At 50.3% G+C, this 19,425-nt stretch overlaps 1 protein-coding gene across 1 annotated transcript in view; it reads left to right on the forward strand.

Annotated features, from left to right (window-relative positions):
• frem1b (Fras1 related extracellular matrix 1b) overlaps positions 1–19,425 on the forward strand; it is a 193,039-nt gene that overhangs the window by 149,434 nt on the left and 24,180 nt on the right. The window contains 10 exon segments of the mRNA XM_079245444.1: positions 1,688–2,108; positions 7,165–7,366; positions 7,462–7,606; positions 7,703–7,832; positions 10,373–10,445; positions 10,532–10,681; positions 10,804–11,162; positions 15,610–15,648; positions 15,743–15,883; positions 16,241–16,359. Coding sequence (XP_079101570.1) covers positions 1,688–2,108; positions 7,165–7,366; positions 7,462–7,606; positions 7,703–7,832; positions 10,373–10,445; positions 10,532–10,681; positions 10,804–11,162; positions 15,610–15,648; positions 15,743–15,883; positions 16,241–16,359 — 1,779 coding nt within the window.

Genomic DNA, 19,425 nt, shown 5'->3' on the forward strand with positions numbered 1-19,425 from the left:
GCAGGGAGTGTGTTACTGCGTCCAGACAGCGGGGGGCGCTGCAGGGAGTGTGTTACTGCGTCCAGACAGCGGGGGGCGCTGCAGGGAGTGTGTTACTGCGTCCAGACAGCGGGGGGCGCTGCAGGGAGTGTGTTACTGCATCCAGACAGCGGGGGGCGCTGCAGGGAGTGTGTTACTGCATCCAGACAGCGGGGGGCGCTGCAGGGAGTGTGTTACTGCATCCAGACAGCGGGGGGCGCTGCAGGGAGTGTGTTACTGCATCCAGACAGTGGGGGGCGCTGCAGGGAGTGTGTTACTGGATCCAAACAGTGGGGGGCGCTGCAGGGAGTGTGTTACTGGATCCAGACAGCTGGGGGCGCTGCAGGGAGTGTGTTACTGGATCCAGACAGCGGGGGGCGCTGCAGGGAGTGTGTTACTGCATCCAGACAGCGGGGGGCGCTGCAGGGAGTGTGTTACTGGATCCAGACAGCTGGGGGCGCTGCAGGGAGTGTGTTACTGGATCCAAACAGCGGGGGGCGCTGCAGGGAGTGTGTTACTGGATCCAAACAGTGGGGGGCGCTGCAGGGAGTGTGTTACTGCGTCCAGACAGCGGGGGGCGCTGCAGGGAGTGTGTTACTGGATCCAAACAGTGGGGGGCGCTGCAGGGAGTGTGTTACTGGATCCAAACAGTGGGGGGCGCTGCAGGGAGTGTGTTACTGCATCCAGACAGCGGGGGGCGCTACAGGGAGTGTGTTACTGCATCCAGACAGCGGGGGGCGCTGCAGGGAGTGTGTTACTGGATCCAAACAGCGGGGGGCGCTGCAGGGAGTGTGTTACTGGATCCAAACAGTGGGGGGCGCTGCAGGGAGTGTGTTACTGCGTCCAGACAGCGGGGGGCGCTGCAGGGAGTGTGTTACTGGATCCAGACAGCGGGGGGCGCTACAGGGAGTGTGTTACTGCATCCAGACAGCGGGGGGCGCTGCAGGGAGTGTGTTACTGGATCCAGACAGCGGGGGGCGCTGCAGGGAGTGTGTTACTGCATCCAGACAGCGGGGGGCGCTGCAGGGAGTGTGTTACTGGATCCAAACAGTGGGGGGCGCTGCAGGGAGTGTGTTACTGGATCCAGACAGCGGGGGGCGCTGCAGGGAGTGTGTTACTGCATCCAGACAGCGGGGGGCGCTGCAGGGAGTGTGTTACTGGATCCAAACAGTGGGGGGCGCTGCAGGGAGTGTGTTACTGCATCCAGACAGTGGGGGGCGCTGCAGGGAGTGTGTTACTGCATCCAGACAGTGGGGGGCGCTGCAGGGAGTGTGTTACTGGATCCAGACAGTGGGGGGCGCTGCAGGGAGTGTGTTACTGGATCCAGACAGCGGGGGGCGCTGCAGGGAGTGTGTTACTGGATCCAAACAGTGGGGGGCGCTGCAGGGAGTGTGTTACTGGATCCAGACAGCGGGGGGCGCTGCAGGGAGTGTGTTACTGCATCCAGACAGCGGGGGGCGCTGCAGGGAGTGTGTTACTGGATCCAAACAGTGGGGGGCGCTGCAGGGAGTGTGTTACTGCATCCAGACAGTGGGGGGCGCTGCAGGGAGTGTGTTACTGCATCCAGACAGTGGGGGGCGCTGCAGGGAGTGTGTTACTGGATCCAGACAGTGGGGGGCGCTGCAGGGAGTGTGTTACTGGATCCAAACAGTTATCCTCCTGTCTGCAGTTTTTTGGTTACCAATGGCGACTCATCCCAAAGCGGCACCCTCCTCTTCACCATCAAGCATGGCGACCGCATCCCGCCGACGCTGAATCACAACACCGGCCTCCAGTTGCAGGATGGTGCCATGGCAACCATCACCGCCAAGCAGCTGCAGCTCACAGACCCTGACACCGCTGCCGCCAATCTGACCTACGTTGTCACCCAGGCGCCACGGTATGGTGAGCTGCTGCTGAGAGGAGCCCCGCTGGCCTTGCCGCCCCGATTCACCCAGACAGACGTGGACGAGCTGAATCTGGTTTACCGGCACAGCATGAACAGCCCAGCAGGAAACGACAGGTTCTACTTTCTGCCGAGTGATGGATCGAACAGGGGATACCTGGAGTTTGGCCAGCTGAGGGAGGAGCCAGCCATCTTCAACATACAGGTAGAACAACACAGGTGAGGTTACATATCATCATCTTATCGTTAGGTGGCCCAGCAGCAGGTTTCTGCAGAAATGCAAGTTCCTCAGAGATGATCAAAACTCTCAAAATGTTCTCAAATAGTGGAGGAGAAAAGAAACACGAGGATGTTGCTATTAAAAGTTCAGGTTGGATTCGATTCCATCAATCAGATTCATTCAGGCTCTAGAATTATCTCCAATAATTGCATCACAATATTTGCTTTTTTTATTTTAGTAGATTTTAATGGATAACCGAATCAAACTGACAGACGTTGACATTGTCAATTCAGATCTATTAATGTCTGTAAAAATACATTTGATTTCATTTCTATTTAAAACAGTAAAAAAAAAAAAAAATTTTAAAATTCAAAATTAAACAGATGTGAAATAAAAAAGATGTTTAGTACTTTAACCAACTTCTAGAGAGTTCTTCTGGACGAGGGAGGGGCTTACGCTGCTTCTAGAGAGTTCTTCTGGACGGGGGAGGGGCTTACGCTGCTTCTAGAGAGTTCTTCTGGACGGGGGAGGGGCTTACGCTGCTTCTAGAGAGTTCTTCTGGACGGGGGAGGGGCTTACGCTGCTTCTAGAGAGTTCTTCTGGACGGGGGAGGGGCTTAGGCTGCTTCTAGAGAGTTCTTCTGGACGGGGGAGGGGCTTAGGCTGCTTCTAGAGAGTTCTTCTGGACGGGGGAGGGGCTTAGGCTGCTTCTAGAGAGTTCTTCTGGACGGGGGAGGGGCTTAGGCTGCTTCTAGAGAGTTCTTCTGGACGGGGGAGGGGCTTACGCTGCTTCTAGAGAGTTCTTCTGGACGGGGGAGGGGCTTAGGCTGCTTCTAGAGAGTTCTTCTGGACGGGGGAGGGGCTTAGCCTGCTTCTAGAGAGTTCTTCTGGACGGGGGAGGGCCTTACGCTGCTTCTAGAGAGTTCTTCTGGACGGGGGAGGGGCTTACGCTGCTTCTAGAGAGTTCTTCTGGACGGGGGAGGGGCTTAGGCTGCTTCTAGAGAGTTCCTCTGGACGGGGGAGGGGCTTAGGCTGCTTCTAGAGAGTTCTTCTGGACGGGGGAGGGGCTTAGGCTGCTTCTAGAGAGTTCTTCTGGACGGGGGAGGGGCTTAGGCTGCTTCTAGAGAGTTCTTCTGGACGGGGGAGGGGCTTAGGTTGCTTCTAGAGAGTTCCTCTGGACGGGGGAGGGGCTTAGGCTGCTTCTAGAGAGTTCTTCTGGACGGGGGAGGGGCTTAGGCTGCTTCTAGAGAGTTCCTCTGGACGGGGGAGGGGCTTACGCAACCACCACTAACAGAGTAAACAATTTGCAAATTCATGTTATTCAACAGCAGTAACACCAGAAAAGTTGCTGGACTTGTTGCTCTATTTATGGGACCAGTTTTAAAGGAGCAGGTCCGGTTCTAGAGGAGCAGGTCCGGTTCTAGAGGGCCAGGTCCGGTTATAGAGGACCGGGTCCGGTTCTGGACGACCAGGTCCGGTGTGAACCTCATGTAGGACAGCTGACAACGAGTCAAACTGATTTTATTTACAGGAAATATTTGTGTTTTGGGAGAAACACAAATATTAGTTTTTATGCACAACCAAACCTTCATGCGGACGTTTTCAGCTGGTTCTGAATCCTTTCGATCACATTTTATCATTTTTTAGATCTTTTCCAGAACACATTAATATGAAAATCACAGATTATCCTTTCTGGTTTTTTTTGTTTTTTTTTACTCAAGCTTGATTGAAAAAAAAACCCAAAATTTGCATTATTAAAAACTTCAAATTATATTAAATATTAAAATTAGAATTTAAATAATATTCAAATGAAATATTAAAATAAAATAAATACAACTATACAATACAACTTTATTTATAAGGCACATTAAAAACAATGTTGACCAAAGTGCCACATTGTGGGGGTTAAAAAGAACAGAACAAATAACATACATCAGGACAACTTAAAAAAAATTTCAGACATCTAAAAACAATCAAAAAATAAAAGCAATCAAATGAAAACAATCAAAATAAAATCAGATGTAAAAAGTCAACTTATTGTGCAGAAAGCAGCTGAAACAAACATTCCACAGTTTAGGTGTAAAGGCCCGGTCCCCTCTGAGCTTCCGTTTCCTCCTCGGTACTGATGGAAGCAGCTGGTCAGCCGACCTGAGAGACCAGAGGGTGTGTAGGGATGGAGGAGCTCAGAGAGGTACCGCGGGGCAGCGCCATTCACACATTTAAAAACAGATAAAAGCAGCTTAGAATGGATACTAAAGTGCACGGGCAGCCAGTGAAGAGGTGAGAAAACCGGGGTGATGTGCTCATATCTACGTGTTCCAGATAAAAGACGTGAAGCTGCATAAAATAAACACCTTCAGCTGTTTTCTAACTGAACAGTTTTCTATTTTAAGACAGACATTTTTCAGTTTTTAGCAGAACTGAAAAACAGATTTGATAACAATCAGAGTTGAAGCAGGTCTTAAACACATTAAGGATGTAAACATGAGAAAATATTTGTTTTAATTCGTTCCTGTGAACGTTTCCAGATGAACACAAACATGGCACGTTAGCGACACCCGGTGGCTGCATGTGGAACTGCAGCGCCACCAGCGGAGCCTGAACCCGTTTCGGAACCAGAATCCTGTCCTCATCTCAACCCGAATAAAAACATTCTGCAACTGAGAAAGTCCATGTTTGAACATTAAAATCAGAAATAAAGTTTTGACATTTTGAAAAGCGTTTTGAAAGTCTGAAAAAAAGTTTGAATAAAACTATGTAGTTGAATGATTTTTTTTCATCAGTTCAGCAATAATAATAATAATCATAAATATTATTATTATTATTATTATTATTATCATCTTACTGAGATTCAGACCTCCTGCTGCAGCCTGGGGGGAGGGGGGTAAACTGAGGGGTCTAACTATATTTCTTATTGTTCATGATTCCAGAATGTATAGACTACTATCAGGACGAGGAACCACTTCACCCAGAGGAACACGTCTCTGAACAACGTGACCCACTGGAGATTTAAATCATTTCAAAAAATGAAAAAAGAATTCAAACTGGAACACAGGGATTTATTTAGGTATTTTCAATTAGGAGATTTATTCCATAAAGATATTAAATAAGACTTTTTAGCGTGGTGCAACGGTTGCTGACAGACAATACGTCACACCCGGGATCAGGACCTGCGATTATATATATTATTCTGTGAATAATATGAGAGGGAACAGTTCAGACAACGGCTCCGTCTCTCTCTGCCTCCAATGCTGAAGTTTCCCAGCTTTTTTTAAAGACCATACACAATTAATTAAAAATCCATCAAAGTACTTTAAACAAATTTATACAAAGCAAATGTCAATAAAAACACAAAAATAAATTAAAATAATTTACAAGGAAATAAAATATTAAAAGTCAAATGTCTTAATTTCTTTCTCACACAAAAACCATATTTCAAGATTAACTGAAAATTTCTTTTAACCCTTTATCCAGCCGCTCACAGATTTAGTTCCATTAAAGAGCAGTCCAGAACAGGAAGATACTAAACACGTCACAAACAACATTTTCATAACTTAACACGAACCTGTGAATAACATGAGCGGGAACAGGACAATGGTTCGGTCTCTCCGCCTCCTGCAGCGGTCCGAGGAAGGTGGGAAAATCCGCGACAGTTTCGTCACATTAAAGCTCATTTTTACTAACCAAGACTCAAAACTAAAAGACAGGAGAGCAATTATATATTCACTTTCTTCAGGGGTCTAAACCATTTTCAGCCTGTTAGCTTGGGAAGGAGAGCGACGGCACTGAAGTCTTACCCAGTCGGTAAAACAGAAACAAATAGCCCAGAAAAATGCTGCGTCAGAAAAAGTCACATGGAAGACTACTTTATTTAGTTTGCCCCAAAAAGCCATCAGTATGTCAACTTGTCACATCATTTCTGCTCTGCAGTCAGGGAGGAAACGTTGTGAAATGACTCAACCAGGACGGACACAGACTGGACAGAGACAGGCTCTTAGACATATATACACAGATTTTTATGTCTATGTTTAGGCTGAAGTTAACGCAGCTGATGGCGAACTGCACCAGTAAGCATACTGGTAACCTTAGCCAAGCTGCTGGGAGACGTAGCTGCATGTGTAGGGATTGTAAAGCAGCATCACAGGGGGTTAGAAGTGGGCATGCTCCGTAAACCCGCGTATACCTTACATGCTAACGTTTCCCAGCTTTTACCGCCAAGCTGCAGAACGTCACACTGTGGTGCACCGCTAATCACAGTCCCCCGCACAACAACAGGCTGCTAGGAACTTTGATAACAATGTTGAATAAATGGTCTGATAATTATTTAAAAATGCCACTTGTCAGGAAAATATAACAGATTTGAAGAATAACAATAACTGATAAACATTTCTTAATGCTTTATCTTTTTTAAAGAAGCATTTTTTACTTCGCTACAGTGGCAGTGCTCATTGGAGAATACTGACAAGCCTCCTCAAAAACTGTTGCAAAGACGGAACAATGTCTCCAGAAAGTCAGTGTCTGGAATTCTCTCCACATCAAATGGAAATGACTTCACCGTTGTCACGAGTCTCGACAAATTCACAGAACTGCCGTCTGCTTGGATGGAAATGTGACTTTTTCTAACAGCGCACATTACAGGCAAACAGCAAACAGAAGTGTTGGAGGCAGTGTGGCCATGGCGATGCCACGCAGACGCTTTCTGCTCATGTGGGCAGAATTCTGCAACATAGCGTCCAGAAAGATCCCAAAACCAAGAACCTGGGAGCCAAGGTGGTAGAAAAAGGGGATGTTTACTTATTTAAAGTATTGATAACTGCATGCAATATATGTTTATATATATATATATATATATATATATATATATATATATATATATATATATATATATATATATATATATATGAATATGAAGTCGATGTCGGAGGTCGATGATAAAAAAAAAAAAAGGTTCTAAACGGCTTCATCTCCATCATCCGGACCAGTTTTCTCCTCAGACCAGTTCCTGGTTTCCCAGCTTTGATTTAAGTTTCTGCTGGTCTCAGGTGGACCGGGTGGACCGGACCGCTCCCAGTCTGACCACCAAGTGGAGTCCCAGCACCGTGGTGGATCTGGGCGATGGGCGCTTCGGCATCGTCATCACCGGCCGACACCTGCAGGCGTCGGACCCGGACAGCCCCACAGAGCAGCTGCAGTTCTCCATCGATAGACCGCCTCACTTCGGGTACCTGGAGAACGCCGCCACAGGTAAACCAGAACCAAGCTAGAACCCGGGTTCTACCTGTGGATGGGGTTTGTGTCCCGGGCCCTCAGTGGTCTCAGTCTGTCCTCCCGTCCTGCAGGGGGCTCCATCAGAGGCCGGTTCACCCAGCGCGACGTGGATCAGCGGGCCGTGATCTTCATCGTCCCGGCTGACGTGGAGGTGACGGCCGACAGCTTCCTGTTCCACCTCAGCGATCCGGCAGGAAACAGCGCTCCGTCCCAGACGTAAGGTTCTGACCGGGTTTGGACCCCAACCCGGTATGTACGCAATAAACCCGGACAGAACCGAAGCTCACGGTGGACCGGGCTGTGTGTCTGCAGACTGGACCTGTCCTGGTCTCGGGTGGAGCTGTCAGCACGCTGCTACAGGACATGCGAAACGGCGGGAACGCTTCCGATCCAGATCCAGCGCAGTGGGAGGAGCGTGGACCCGGCCTACATCGCCATCCAGGTCCGGTTCTGTCAGGCACCGACGCCAGGGGGTGTGGAGGTTCTGCAGTCATGTGACTGTGATGTCACAGATGTGCTGCTGCAGTGATGTGATGGAGTGTAACCATGGCAACATGTCTGCTGTCTCATCGGCGTCCTCCAGAAAACACAGAAGGTTCAGCTAGTCAGGACGGTTCCGGAACGTTCCTCCGTCCAGTAGGGTTCCGGAACGTTCCTCCGTCCAGTAGGGTTCCGGAACGTTCCTCCCTCCTGGACGGTTCCGGAACGTTCCTCCGTCCAGTAGGGTTCCGGAACGTTCCTCCCTCCTGGACGGTTCCGGAACGTTCCTCCGTCCAGTAGGGTTCCGGAACGTTCCTCCGTCCAGTAGGGTTCCGGAACGTTCCTCCCTCCTGGACGGTTCCGGAACGTTCCTCCGTCCAGTAGGGTTCCGGAACGTTCCTCCCTCCTGGACGGTTCCGGAATGTTCCTCCCTCCTGGACGGTTCCGGAACGTTCCTCCCTCCTGGACGGTTCCGGAACGTTCCTCCGTCCAGGACGGTTCCGGAACGTTCCTCCCTCCTGGACGGTTCCGGAACGTTCCTCCGTCCAGGACGGTTCCGGAACGTTCCTCCCTCCTGGACGGTTCCGGAACGTTCCTCCCTCCTGGACGGTTCCGGAACGTTCCTCCGTCCAGGAAGGTTCCGGAACGTTCCTCCGTCCAGGAAGGTTCCGGAACGTTCCTCCCTCCTGGACGGTTCCGGAACGTTCCTCCGTCCAGGACGGTTCCGGAACGTTCCTCCCTCCTGGACGGTTCCGGAACGTTCCTCCGTCCAGGACGGTTCCGGAACGTTCCTCCCTCCTGGACGGTTCCGGAACGTTCCTCCGTCCAGGACGGTTCCGGAACGTTCCTCCGTCCAGGACGGTTCCGGAACGTTCCTCCCTCCTGGACGGTTCCGGAACGTTCCTCCCTCCTGGACGGTTCCGGAACGTTCCTCCGTCCAGGAAGGTTCCGGAACGTTCCTCCGTCCAGGAAGGTTCCGGAACGTTCCTCCCTCCTGGACGGTTCCGGAACGTTCCTCCCTCCTGGACGGTTCCGGAACGTTCCTCCGTCCAGGAAGGTTCCGGAACGTTCCTCCCTCCTGGACGGTTCCGGAACGTTCCTCCGTCCAGGACGGTTCCGGAACGTTCCTCCCTCCTTGACGGTTCCGGAACGTTCCCCCGTCCAGGACGGTTCCGGAACGTTCCTCCCTCCTGGACGGTTCCGGAACGTTCCTCCGTCCAGGACAGTTCCGGAACGTTCCTCCCTCCTGGACGGTTCCGGAACGTTCCTCCCTCCTGGACGGTTCCGGAACGTTCCTCCGTCCAGGAAGGTTCCGGAACGTTCCTCCGTCCAGGAAGGTTCCGGAACGTTCCTCCCTCCTGGACGGTTCCGGAACGTTCCTCCGTCCAGGAAGGTTCCGGAACGTTCCTCCCTCCTGGACGGTTCCGGAACGTTCCTCCCTCCTGGACGGTTCCGGAACGTTCCTCCGTCCAGGAAGGTTCCGGAACGTTCCTCCGTCCAGGAAGGTTCCGGAACGTTCCTCCGTCCAGGAAGGTTCCGGAACGTTCCTCCCTCCTGGACGGTTCCGGAACGTTCCTCCGTCCTGGACGGTTCCGGAACGTTCCTCCCTCCTGGACGGTTCCGGAACGTTCCTCCGTCCAGGACGGTTCCGGAACGTTCCTCCGTCCTCGACGGTTCGGGTCATTGGAACCGGATCAGTCAGAACCAGCGGAACGTGAACCGGATCAGTCAGAACCAGCAGAACGTGAACCGGATCAGTCAGAACCAGCGGGACGTGAACCAGATCAGTCAGAACCAGCGGGACGTGAACCGGATCAGTCAGAACCAGCAGAACGTGAACCGGATCAGTCAGAACCAGAAGAACGTGAACCGGATCAGTCAGAACCAGCGGGACGTGAACCGGATCAGTCAGAACCAGCAGAACATGAACCGGATCAGTCAGAACCAGCGGGACGTGAACCGGATCAGTCAGAACCAGCGGGACGTGAACCGGATCAGTCAGAACCAGCAGAACGTGAACCGGATCAGTCAGAACCAGAAGAACGTGAACCGGATCAGTCAGAACCAGCGGAACGTGAACCGGATCAGTCAGAACCAGCGGAACGTGAACCGGATCAGTCAGAACCAGATCAGTCAGAACCAGCGGGACGTGAACCGGATCAGTCAGAACCAGCGGAACGTGAACCGGATCAGTCAGAACCAGCGGGACGTGAACCGGATCAGTCAGAACCAGCGGAACGTGAACCGGATCAGTCAGAACCAGCGGGACGTGAACCGGATCAGTCAGAACCAGCGGAACGTGAACCGGATCAGTCAGAACCAGCGGGACGTGAACCGGATCAGTCAGAACCAGCGGAACGTGAACCGGATCAGTCAGAACCAGCGGGACGTGAACCGGATCAGTCAGAACCAGCGGGACGTGAACCGGATCAGTCAGAACCAGCGGGACGTGTCCAGCTCTGTCTCCGAGTCACAGCTTCTTGTTCTCCGACTTCCTTGCAGGTGGAAGAAGGTTCAGCCAAACCTGGAAGAGATTTCACTCACAGCTCCGCCAGTCTGATCCAGTTTGACCCAGGTCTGGTCCTGCTGCTCTGGATTCTGGGTTCTGGACCTCCGACATGCAGCTGAACGTGCGCTCTGCTTCTCCTCCCGTTGCTTCAGGTGTGAACGTAAAAACCTGGAACGTCCATCTGATGGACGATGGTCTGGAGGAGAACCACGAGACCTTCACAGTCACCCTGAAAAACCCCCAAAACGCCGTCCTGGGACGGAGACGGTCCGCCACCGTGGAGATCATCGACCCCAGACGAGGTGCTGCTCCAGATATTGATCATATTGATACGAAAGTTGCTGATCAGATCATTATGATGGTAATGGGAACAAATAAACAATTCAAGTGTGTAGTTTGTGCTGCCCTGATCTCTGTCTGCCAGGAAGGTGTGATCCAGACAACCTGAAGGTGGAGGAAGATCAGCAACCTCCTCCTCATCCAGACCTGCCCGTTCCTCCCCAGCCTGAGGAGGAAGAGGAGGACCCTGTCGCCGACATCGAGGCAGAGCTGCTGTGGGAGAACCAGCCCCATCCTCCCAGAGGAGACGTCCCAAACCGCCGACCCTACCTGGACTACAGCCAGGTGGAGCCACAGGACCAGGCAGCCCCCAGCGCCGGACACGTCCTCCTCCATCAGGGGAGACGGCTGCCAGGAGGAGGTGCTGGGAGCAGCCGATCCAGGCTGGGAGGAGGTGGAAGAGGAGGACAGGGGATGTTCTTACCGACTGCAGGACAGCTGCAGGTAGCCTTCTTCACATTCACACAATGTTTAGATCTCCAAGACTTATCGACCATTCTCCTAATGTCACGTTAAAGCGGCTGGAGGAGGTCGGAGAAACCCGGGCAATATGTGGAACGTCTACCCAGATCTTTTATTTAAAAAACCAGGTTGTCTGGAGTTCCTGTCAATAACTTCCCATCCAGGTGTCAGAGTTCTGCAGCGTTGGCCTGGTAAACGCAACGGTTCGCTCTCAGGCATAAAGATGAGTCTGTACTCTGGTTTGATGGCCACATCCTGCTCGTAACACATCCATCCATCTTCTGCCGCTTATCCGGGGTCGGGTCGCGGGGACAGCAGCCTAAGCAGGGAAGCCCAGACTTCCCTCTCCCCAGCCACATTTGCCAACTCTGCGGGGGGGATCCCGAGGCGTTCCCAGGCCAGCCGAGAGATATAATCCCTCCAGCGTGTCCTGGGTCTTCCCCGGGGTCTCCTCCCAGAGGGACGTGCCTGGAACACCTCACCAGGGAGGTCCAGGAGGCATCCTGACCAGATGCCCGAGCCACCTCAACTGGTTCCTCTCGATGCGGAGGAGCAGCGGCTCTACTCTGATCTCCTCCCGGATGACCGAGCTCCTCACCCTATCTCTAAGGGTGAGCCCGGCCACCCTGCGGAGGAAACTCATTTCAGCCGCCTGTATACGAGATCTCCTTCTTTCGGTCACGACCCACAGCTCATGACCATAGGTGAGGGTAGGAACGTAGATCGACTGGTAAATCGAGAGCTTCACCTTCTGGCTCAGCTCCTTCTTCACCACGACAGACCGGTGCAGAGTCCGCATTACTGCAGACGCCGCACCGATCCGTCTGTCCATCTCACGCTCCATCCTTCCCTCACTCGTGAACAAGACCCCGAGATATTTAAACTCCTCCACTTGAGGCAGGACCTGACTCCCGACCCGGAGAGGGCAATCCACCCTATTCCGGCTGAGGACCATGGTCTCAGATTTGGAGGTTCTGATTCTCATCCCAGCCGCTTCACACTCGGCAGCGAATCGCTCAAGCGAGAGCTGGAAATCACGACCAGATGGAGCCAACAGGACCACGTCATCTGCAAAAAGCAGGGACCCAATCCTGAGGCCACCAAGTCGGATCCCCTCAACACCTCGGCTGCACCTAGAAATTCTGTCCATATAAGTTATGAACAGAATCGGTGATAAAGGGCAGCCTTGGTGGAGTCCAACCCTCACCGGAAACTAATCCGACTTACAGTGGGGATCAAAAGTTTGGGCACCCCTGGTAAAAATTTATTTTATTGTGCAAAAATAAGCCAACAAAAGGCAGAAAATATCCAAAAGGCGTCAAATTACAGAATAAACATTCTTATAACATGTTCAAAAAAGTTAGATCTTATTTCCATCATTTAAAGGGTTCCTATGATGGTATGTGGAGTTTTCTGAGCTTTCTACAGTGTTACAGCGTTGAATCCTCATCAGACATGAGAACGACACTGTTTTTTATCACCTAAACACATGTTTGAGTTTGAGTTCGAGTTCCAGCACTCTCTCCGTTCGGTTTCCATAGCGACGAAAAACGCGTGGTTTTAGAGAGTTTTTTCTACTTGGAAATCCTTGTGACGTCCCGGGGGATAAGGTTGGGTGATTGGTTACCTTCTACTGGTTAACAAGGGCATGTACAAATACATCAGGCGGGTGGAAAACGTGGGATAAAGTTATTTCCAACGATGGCTGGTGAGTTTACCAAAGAGAGACATCCTGCTGCATTCGTTGCTGTGGGTTGCTGTTTTCCACTTCGTTTTCAGGCTCTGATTCAGGTTCCAACATGTAGGGCTGGATGCTATGTGTTGACATTGTAGTTTGTTTTTTCATTGAGTTCATATTCGCCTAATCCTTCTGTTTATGAGATGTTACAATGACGGCGAAAGCAGGTGCGGTGCGCGCTCCCGATGTAGTGCAGTGGCGGGAGGCGGGGCTTAATGCGGAAGAGTCTCAATCCACTCGTTTTGCCCGCAGGCTGATCTGACAGCCTACGGAGAGGGTCGGTCTGAAGTAAATAAAGCCATTTGTGACGATAACTCCATCAATCCCAGCCCTTCCATAGTTCCACTTTAACCTTTCAAAATAAAAAAAAAACACAAAACATGGCCTCTGCAAAAGTTTGGGCACCCTGCATAGTCAGTACCTTCTATTCCCCCGTTTGGCAAGTATGACAGCTTGTAAACACTTTTCATAGCCAGCCAATAGTCTTTCAGATCTTGTTTGAGGTGTCTTCACCCATTCTTCCTTGCTAAAGTCTTCCAGATCTTTCAGATTCTAGGCCGTCTGTGACGCGCTGCTCTTTTAAGGTCTGTCCATAGACTTTCAATTATGTTGAGGTCAGGAGATTGTGAAGGCCATGGCAAAACCTTCAGTTCATGCCTCTTGATGTAATCCACCCTGGATTTAGAGGTGTTTTTAGGATCATTATCCATTTGTAGAACCATCCTCTCTTTAACTGCAGCTTTTTCACAGATGGCATTAGGTTAGCATCCCATTGAATCCATTTTTCCTTACAATACAATACAACCCCAAAGCATGATTGATCCACCCCCATGCTTAACAGTAGGATAGAGGCTCTTTTCATTAAATTATGTGCCCTTTCTTCTCCAAATGTACCTGTGCTCATTCCGGCCAAAAAGTTCCATTTTCACCTCATCAGTCCACAGAACTTGTTTCCAAAATGCATCAGGCTTGTCTGTATGTTCCTTTGCAAATCTTGCGAGCTGTTCTGTCTGATATTTTTCTTGGTCTTCCAGATTTTGCTTTAACTTCCACTGTTCCCAATGACCGCCATTTTGGAACAGAGGATATTAGCATCTGAAAACACTTTGCTATTTTCTTACACCCTTCTCCTGCTTTGTGAGCATCAACTATTTTCAGTTTCAGTGTTCTTGACAGCTGCTTAGAGGAACCCACGGTGCCGATTGTTGAGGTAAGGTCAGATGAGTCTGGGCATTTAAAACCTTTAAGATTGACATCACCTGGTCTTTCCAGACACTAACTGTAAACAATCCAGGACACAGTCAGGTGCTCAGCTGTCCAAATGTGGGAGTACAAGGTACTAACTCTGCAGGGTGCCCAAACTTTTACAGGCACCATATTTTGTTTTCTATTATTTTGAAAGTTTAAATGAAGGAAATAAGATCAAACCTTTTTTGACATGTTAGAAGAATGTCTAATCTGTAATTTGATGCCTTTTGCAGATTTTCCATCTTTTGTTGGCTCCTTTTTTAACATTAAAATAAATTTTTACCAGGGGCGCCCACACTTTTCCACAGGAAAAGGCCCGGCCACCAGACCCTCACCCTGGTACCCCACCCCCAGGCCAAGCTCCGGAGGGGGGGCCCTGGTAACCCGCCTCTGGGCATTTATGCCCAAGTTTGTTGTCATCATAGAGGTCTGTGAGCCGTGCTTGGTCTGGTCCCTCCCCTAGACACCTGTTTGCCATGGGTGACCCTACCGGGGGCATAAAGCCCCCGACAAGATAGCTGCTAGGATCTTCGGGACACACAAACCCCTCCACCACGATAAGGTGACGGCTCAGGGAGGGGCCTGCGTGTAACCGTCATTTATATTGGTACGAGCAGTTTAAGAGAAATTATAGTGTTTCCATCCCTCAAGAAGAGTCTAAGACAGCTACTACGGGCTCCCGCCTCGCATACCGGCGTTGTCACGTTCCTTTCGTCAGTACAACCAGCCAGCGTTGGACTGGATGGAGTTCCATCTCTGAGAAGAAGTTCAGGCTTTTATGAGAAACCTGCTAGATCCAGCCGGCTGGAACCGGTTCCTCAAATTACACAGAAATATCATAGTAACGTCTCTTTTGCCTGGTTTAAGTGAAAGTTTTTTTGTTTTTTTTTTAACCACGTCATAACCATGTTATTTCTGCTCTGATTTTCAACTTCATGTGACGAAACGTTGAGTCTGACCTGCTACATGCATTTAGAAACCAACGAACTAATCATACATCAGCTTACCGATTAGCTTAGCGAAGCTTTACATACACAGGCTGGCGGGCCGTTCGGGTCTACCCGCCTCCCGACTTCTCCCGACGGATGGGCTCCAGTTTCCCCGGGAGCCTGAACTGGACTGGAAAATGGAAACTGGCCTCGTTCTCTCGTGACAAAGTCCGATCCCAGTGCTTGTTTTAAACTCCTCCAGGAATGGAAATGCGTAATCTAAAGCTTACTTATCAGTGCAAACCTGGTAAATATACTGTTGTTTGATTTGTACTGTTTACTGTGCCTTTTTCTCACCTTCATCTTTCTGTCGGTGAGTTACTGATCATTTGTTCCAAACTGAAAACACACACAGCTCGCCGAGTTCTGCTGATATCTAACCAAACACACAATGTAGGCTCTTGCAATGAAATACACTCGCTGGTTCTGGTTCTGACTTTCTGTCTGTGTTCAGGTTCAGGTTCATCCACCTGCAGAGGAGAAAGTCTGGACGGTAAGACTCCCCTTCATCCAGAGATGAAACACACACAGTCCATGTGTTCATGTCTGCTCCTCTTCCTCAGTTCCACAGTCTGACTCCTCTCCAGGTGGCGGAGTTGCAGCCAGGAGGAGCAGAACGGAGCCGCTCTTCTCGGAGTCGCCTCCTGCAGGAGGTTCGAGGTGGACACACTCCTACTCAGATGGATCATCCTGCATCCAAAAACCAGTCGGAGCTCCACCAGGACCAGGTTCACACAGTTTACTACCAGTCCAGTCCAGTCCATCACCCAAATGCAAAGAAATGCGAAGAGCAGCTTGTTTAGCATGTAGCATATGTAGCATTATGCTAACAACACCCACATGGGCTGGAACAAAAGAAGAAGAAAGAAGGAAAGGCAAATGGTATAAAAACAATATAAATCTTACAGAAAGCCGAGATCCAGGACGCTTTAAGACTTCCTGTTCTGGTTCAGTCAGTCTAGGTCTTTATCATGTCTGGAAGTTCTGGTCAAAAACACGCCCATGTTTTTATGTTTAAGTCATGTATCTAGAACCGGTTCCTCCTGGAACTCCTGGACTGGTCTGACACCAGTTTGTGTCCCTAGACTCAGACGTCCCTCAGCAGATTGTGTCCTGACGGTTGGACTTACTACAGGAGACGCTGCTACGTGGTCAGCTCGTCTGTAGCCAGCTGGGCCAGCGCCGACAGAACCTGCTCACGTCTGTAGGTTGTCCTTTTGTCACCTATATCTCCTGAGCCCATCTTCCATGTCATGTCTACGCAAGCCTCACGTTGTGGTGACACATTGCCTCGCATTATTGCGACACGATGCTTTGCGTTAATGCGACACAATGCCTCGCGTTAAGGCGACACGATGCCTCGCATTGAGGCGACACGATGCCTAGCGTTAAGGCGACAGGATGCCTCGCGTTAAGGTGACACGATGCCTCGCGTTAAGGCAACACGATGCCTCGCGTTAAGGCGACACGATGCCTCGCATTAATGCGACACGATGCCTCGCGTTAAGGCGACACGATGCCTCGCGTTAAGGCGACACGATGTCTCGCGTTAAGGCGACACGATGTCTCGCGTTAAGGCAACACGATGCCTCGCGTTAAGGCGGCACGATGTCTCGCGTTAAAGCGACACAATGTCTCACGTTAAGGCGACACGATGTCTCGCGTTAAGGTGACACGATGCCTCGCGTTAATGCGACACGATGCCTCGCGTTAATGCGACACGATGCCTCGCATTAATGCGACACGATGCCTCGCGTTAAGGCGACACGATGCCTCGTGTTAAGGCAACACGATGCCTCGCATTAAGGCGGCACGATGCCTCGCGTTAAGGCGACACAATGTCTCACGTTAAGGCGACACGATGTCTCGCGTTAAGGTGACACGATGCCTCGCGTTAATGCGACACGATGCCTCGCATTAATGCGACACGATGCCTCGCGTTAAGGCGACACGATGCCTCGCGTTAAGGCGACACGATGCCTCGCGTTAAGGCGACACGATGTCTCGCGTTAAGGCGACACGATGTCTCGCGTTAAGGCGACACGATGCCTTGTGTTAAGGCGACACAATGCCTTGCGTTAAGGCGACACAATTCATGATGCCTTAACTCAAGGCAACAAGTCGCATCATGTCACATTAATGTGAGGTAATGTGTCATATTATTACGAGGCAATGTGTTACATTAATGAAAGGCAAAGTGTCGTATAACTGCGAGACAATGTGTCGCATTACTGCTAGGCATCATGTTACATTAACGCTAGGCAACGTGTCACATTAACCCCCGGCAATGTGTCGCATTAACATGAGGCAACTTGTAGCATTAACGTGACGCATCGGGTCACCTTAACCGAAGGCATATTGTTGCATTAACACGAGGCTACATGTTGCATTAATAAGAGGCAACGTGCCGCATTAACCCGAGGCAATGTGTCGCATTAACGCAAAGCAATGAGTTGCATTAATGCGAGGCAAACCGTTGCATTACATACAAGTCAACGTGTCGCATTAACCCGAGGCAACATGTTGCATTAACCCGAGGCAACATGTTGCATTAACCCGAGGCAACATGTTGCATTAATGCGGAGCAACGTGTCGCATTAATGCGAGGCAACATGTCGCATTAACCTGAGGCAACATGTTGAATTAACCCGAGGAAACATTTTGCATTAACGCAAAGCAACGTGTTGCATTAATGCAAGACAATGTGTCTCATTAATATGAGGCAACGTGTCACATTAATGCGAGGCAACTCATCGCATTAATGCGAGGTATCGTGTTGCCTTAACCTGAGGCACCGTGTCGCTTTAATGCAAGACAATGTGTCACATTAACGTGAGGTAATGTGTTGCATTACTGCGAGGCAACATGTTGCATTAATCCGAGGCAACATGTTGCATTAATGCGAGGCAACAGGTTGCATTAATCCGAGGCAACGTGTTGCATTATTGCGAGGCAATGTGTCGCATTATTGCGAGGCAACGTGTTGCATTAACCCGAGGCAACATGTTGCATTAATGCGAGGCAACTTGTCGCATTAATGCGAGGCACTGTGTCGCATTATTGCGAGGCAATGTGTCGCATTATTGCGAGGCAATGTGTCGCATTATTGCGAGGCAACGTGTCGCATTATTGCGAGGCAATGTGTCACATTATTGCGAGGCAATGTGTCGCATTAACCCAAGGCAACATGTTGCATTTAAGCGAGGCAACGTGTCGCATTAACCCGAGGCAACATGTTGCATTAATGCGGGGCAACGTGTCGCATTAATGCGAGGCAACGTGTCGCATTAACCCGAGGCAACATGTTGCATTAACCCGAGGCAACATGTTGCATTAATGCGGGGCAACGTGTCGCATTAATGCAAGGTAACATGTCGCATTAACCCGAGGCAACATTTTGCATTAACGCAAAGCAACGTTTTGCATTAATGCAAGACAACGTGTCTCATTAATGCGAGGCAACTCATTGCATTAATGCGAGGTATCATGTTGCCTTAACCTGAGGCACCGTGTCGCTTTAATGCAAGACAATGTGTCACATTAACGCGAGGTAATGTGTTGCATTAACGCGAGGCAACATGTTGCATTAACGCGAGGCAACGTGTTGCATTAACGCGGGGCAACGTGTCGCATTAATGCGGGGCAACGTGTTGCATTAATGCGAGGCAACGTGTTGCATTAATGCGGGGCAACGTGTCGCATTAATGCGAGGCAACGTGTCGCATTAATGCGAGGCAACGTGTTGCATTAACCCGAGGCAACATGTTGCATTAACCCGAGGCACCGTGTCGCTTTAATGCAAGACAATGTGTCACATTAACGTGAGGTAATGTGTTGCATTAATGCGAGGTAACATGTTACATTAATGCGAGGCAACATGTTGCATTAATCCGAGGCAACGTGTTGCATTATTGCAAGGCAATGTGTCGCATTATTGCGAGGCAACGTGTTGCATTAATGCGTGGCAACTTGTCGCATTAATGCGAGGCAATGTGTCACATTATTGCGAGGCAATGTGTCGCATTAACCCAAGTCAACATGTTGGATTTAAGCGAGGCAACGTGTCGCATTAACCCGAGGCAACATGTTGCATTAACCCGAGGCAACATGTTGCATTAACCCGAGGCAACATATTGCATTAATGCGGGGCAACGTGTCGCATTAATGCAAGGCAACGTGTCGCATTAACCCGAGGCAACATGTTGCATTAACCCGAGGCAACATGTTGCCTTAACCTGAGGCACCGTGTCGCTTTAATGCAAGACAATGT

This window comes from Telmatherina bonti, assembly GCF_933228915.1.
Source record: "Telmatherina bonti genome assembly, chromosome: 8".
In the NCBI taxonomy this organism is placed as follows: domain Eukaryota; kingdom Metazoa; phylum Chordata; class Actinopteri; order Atheriniformes; family Telmatherinidae; genus Telmatherina; species Telmatherina bonti.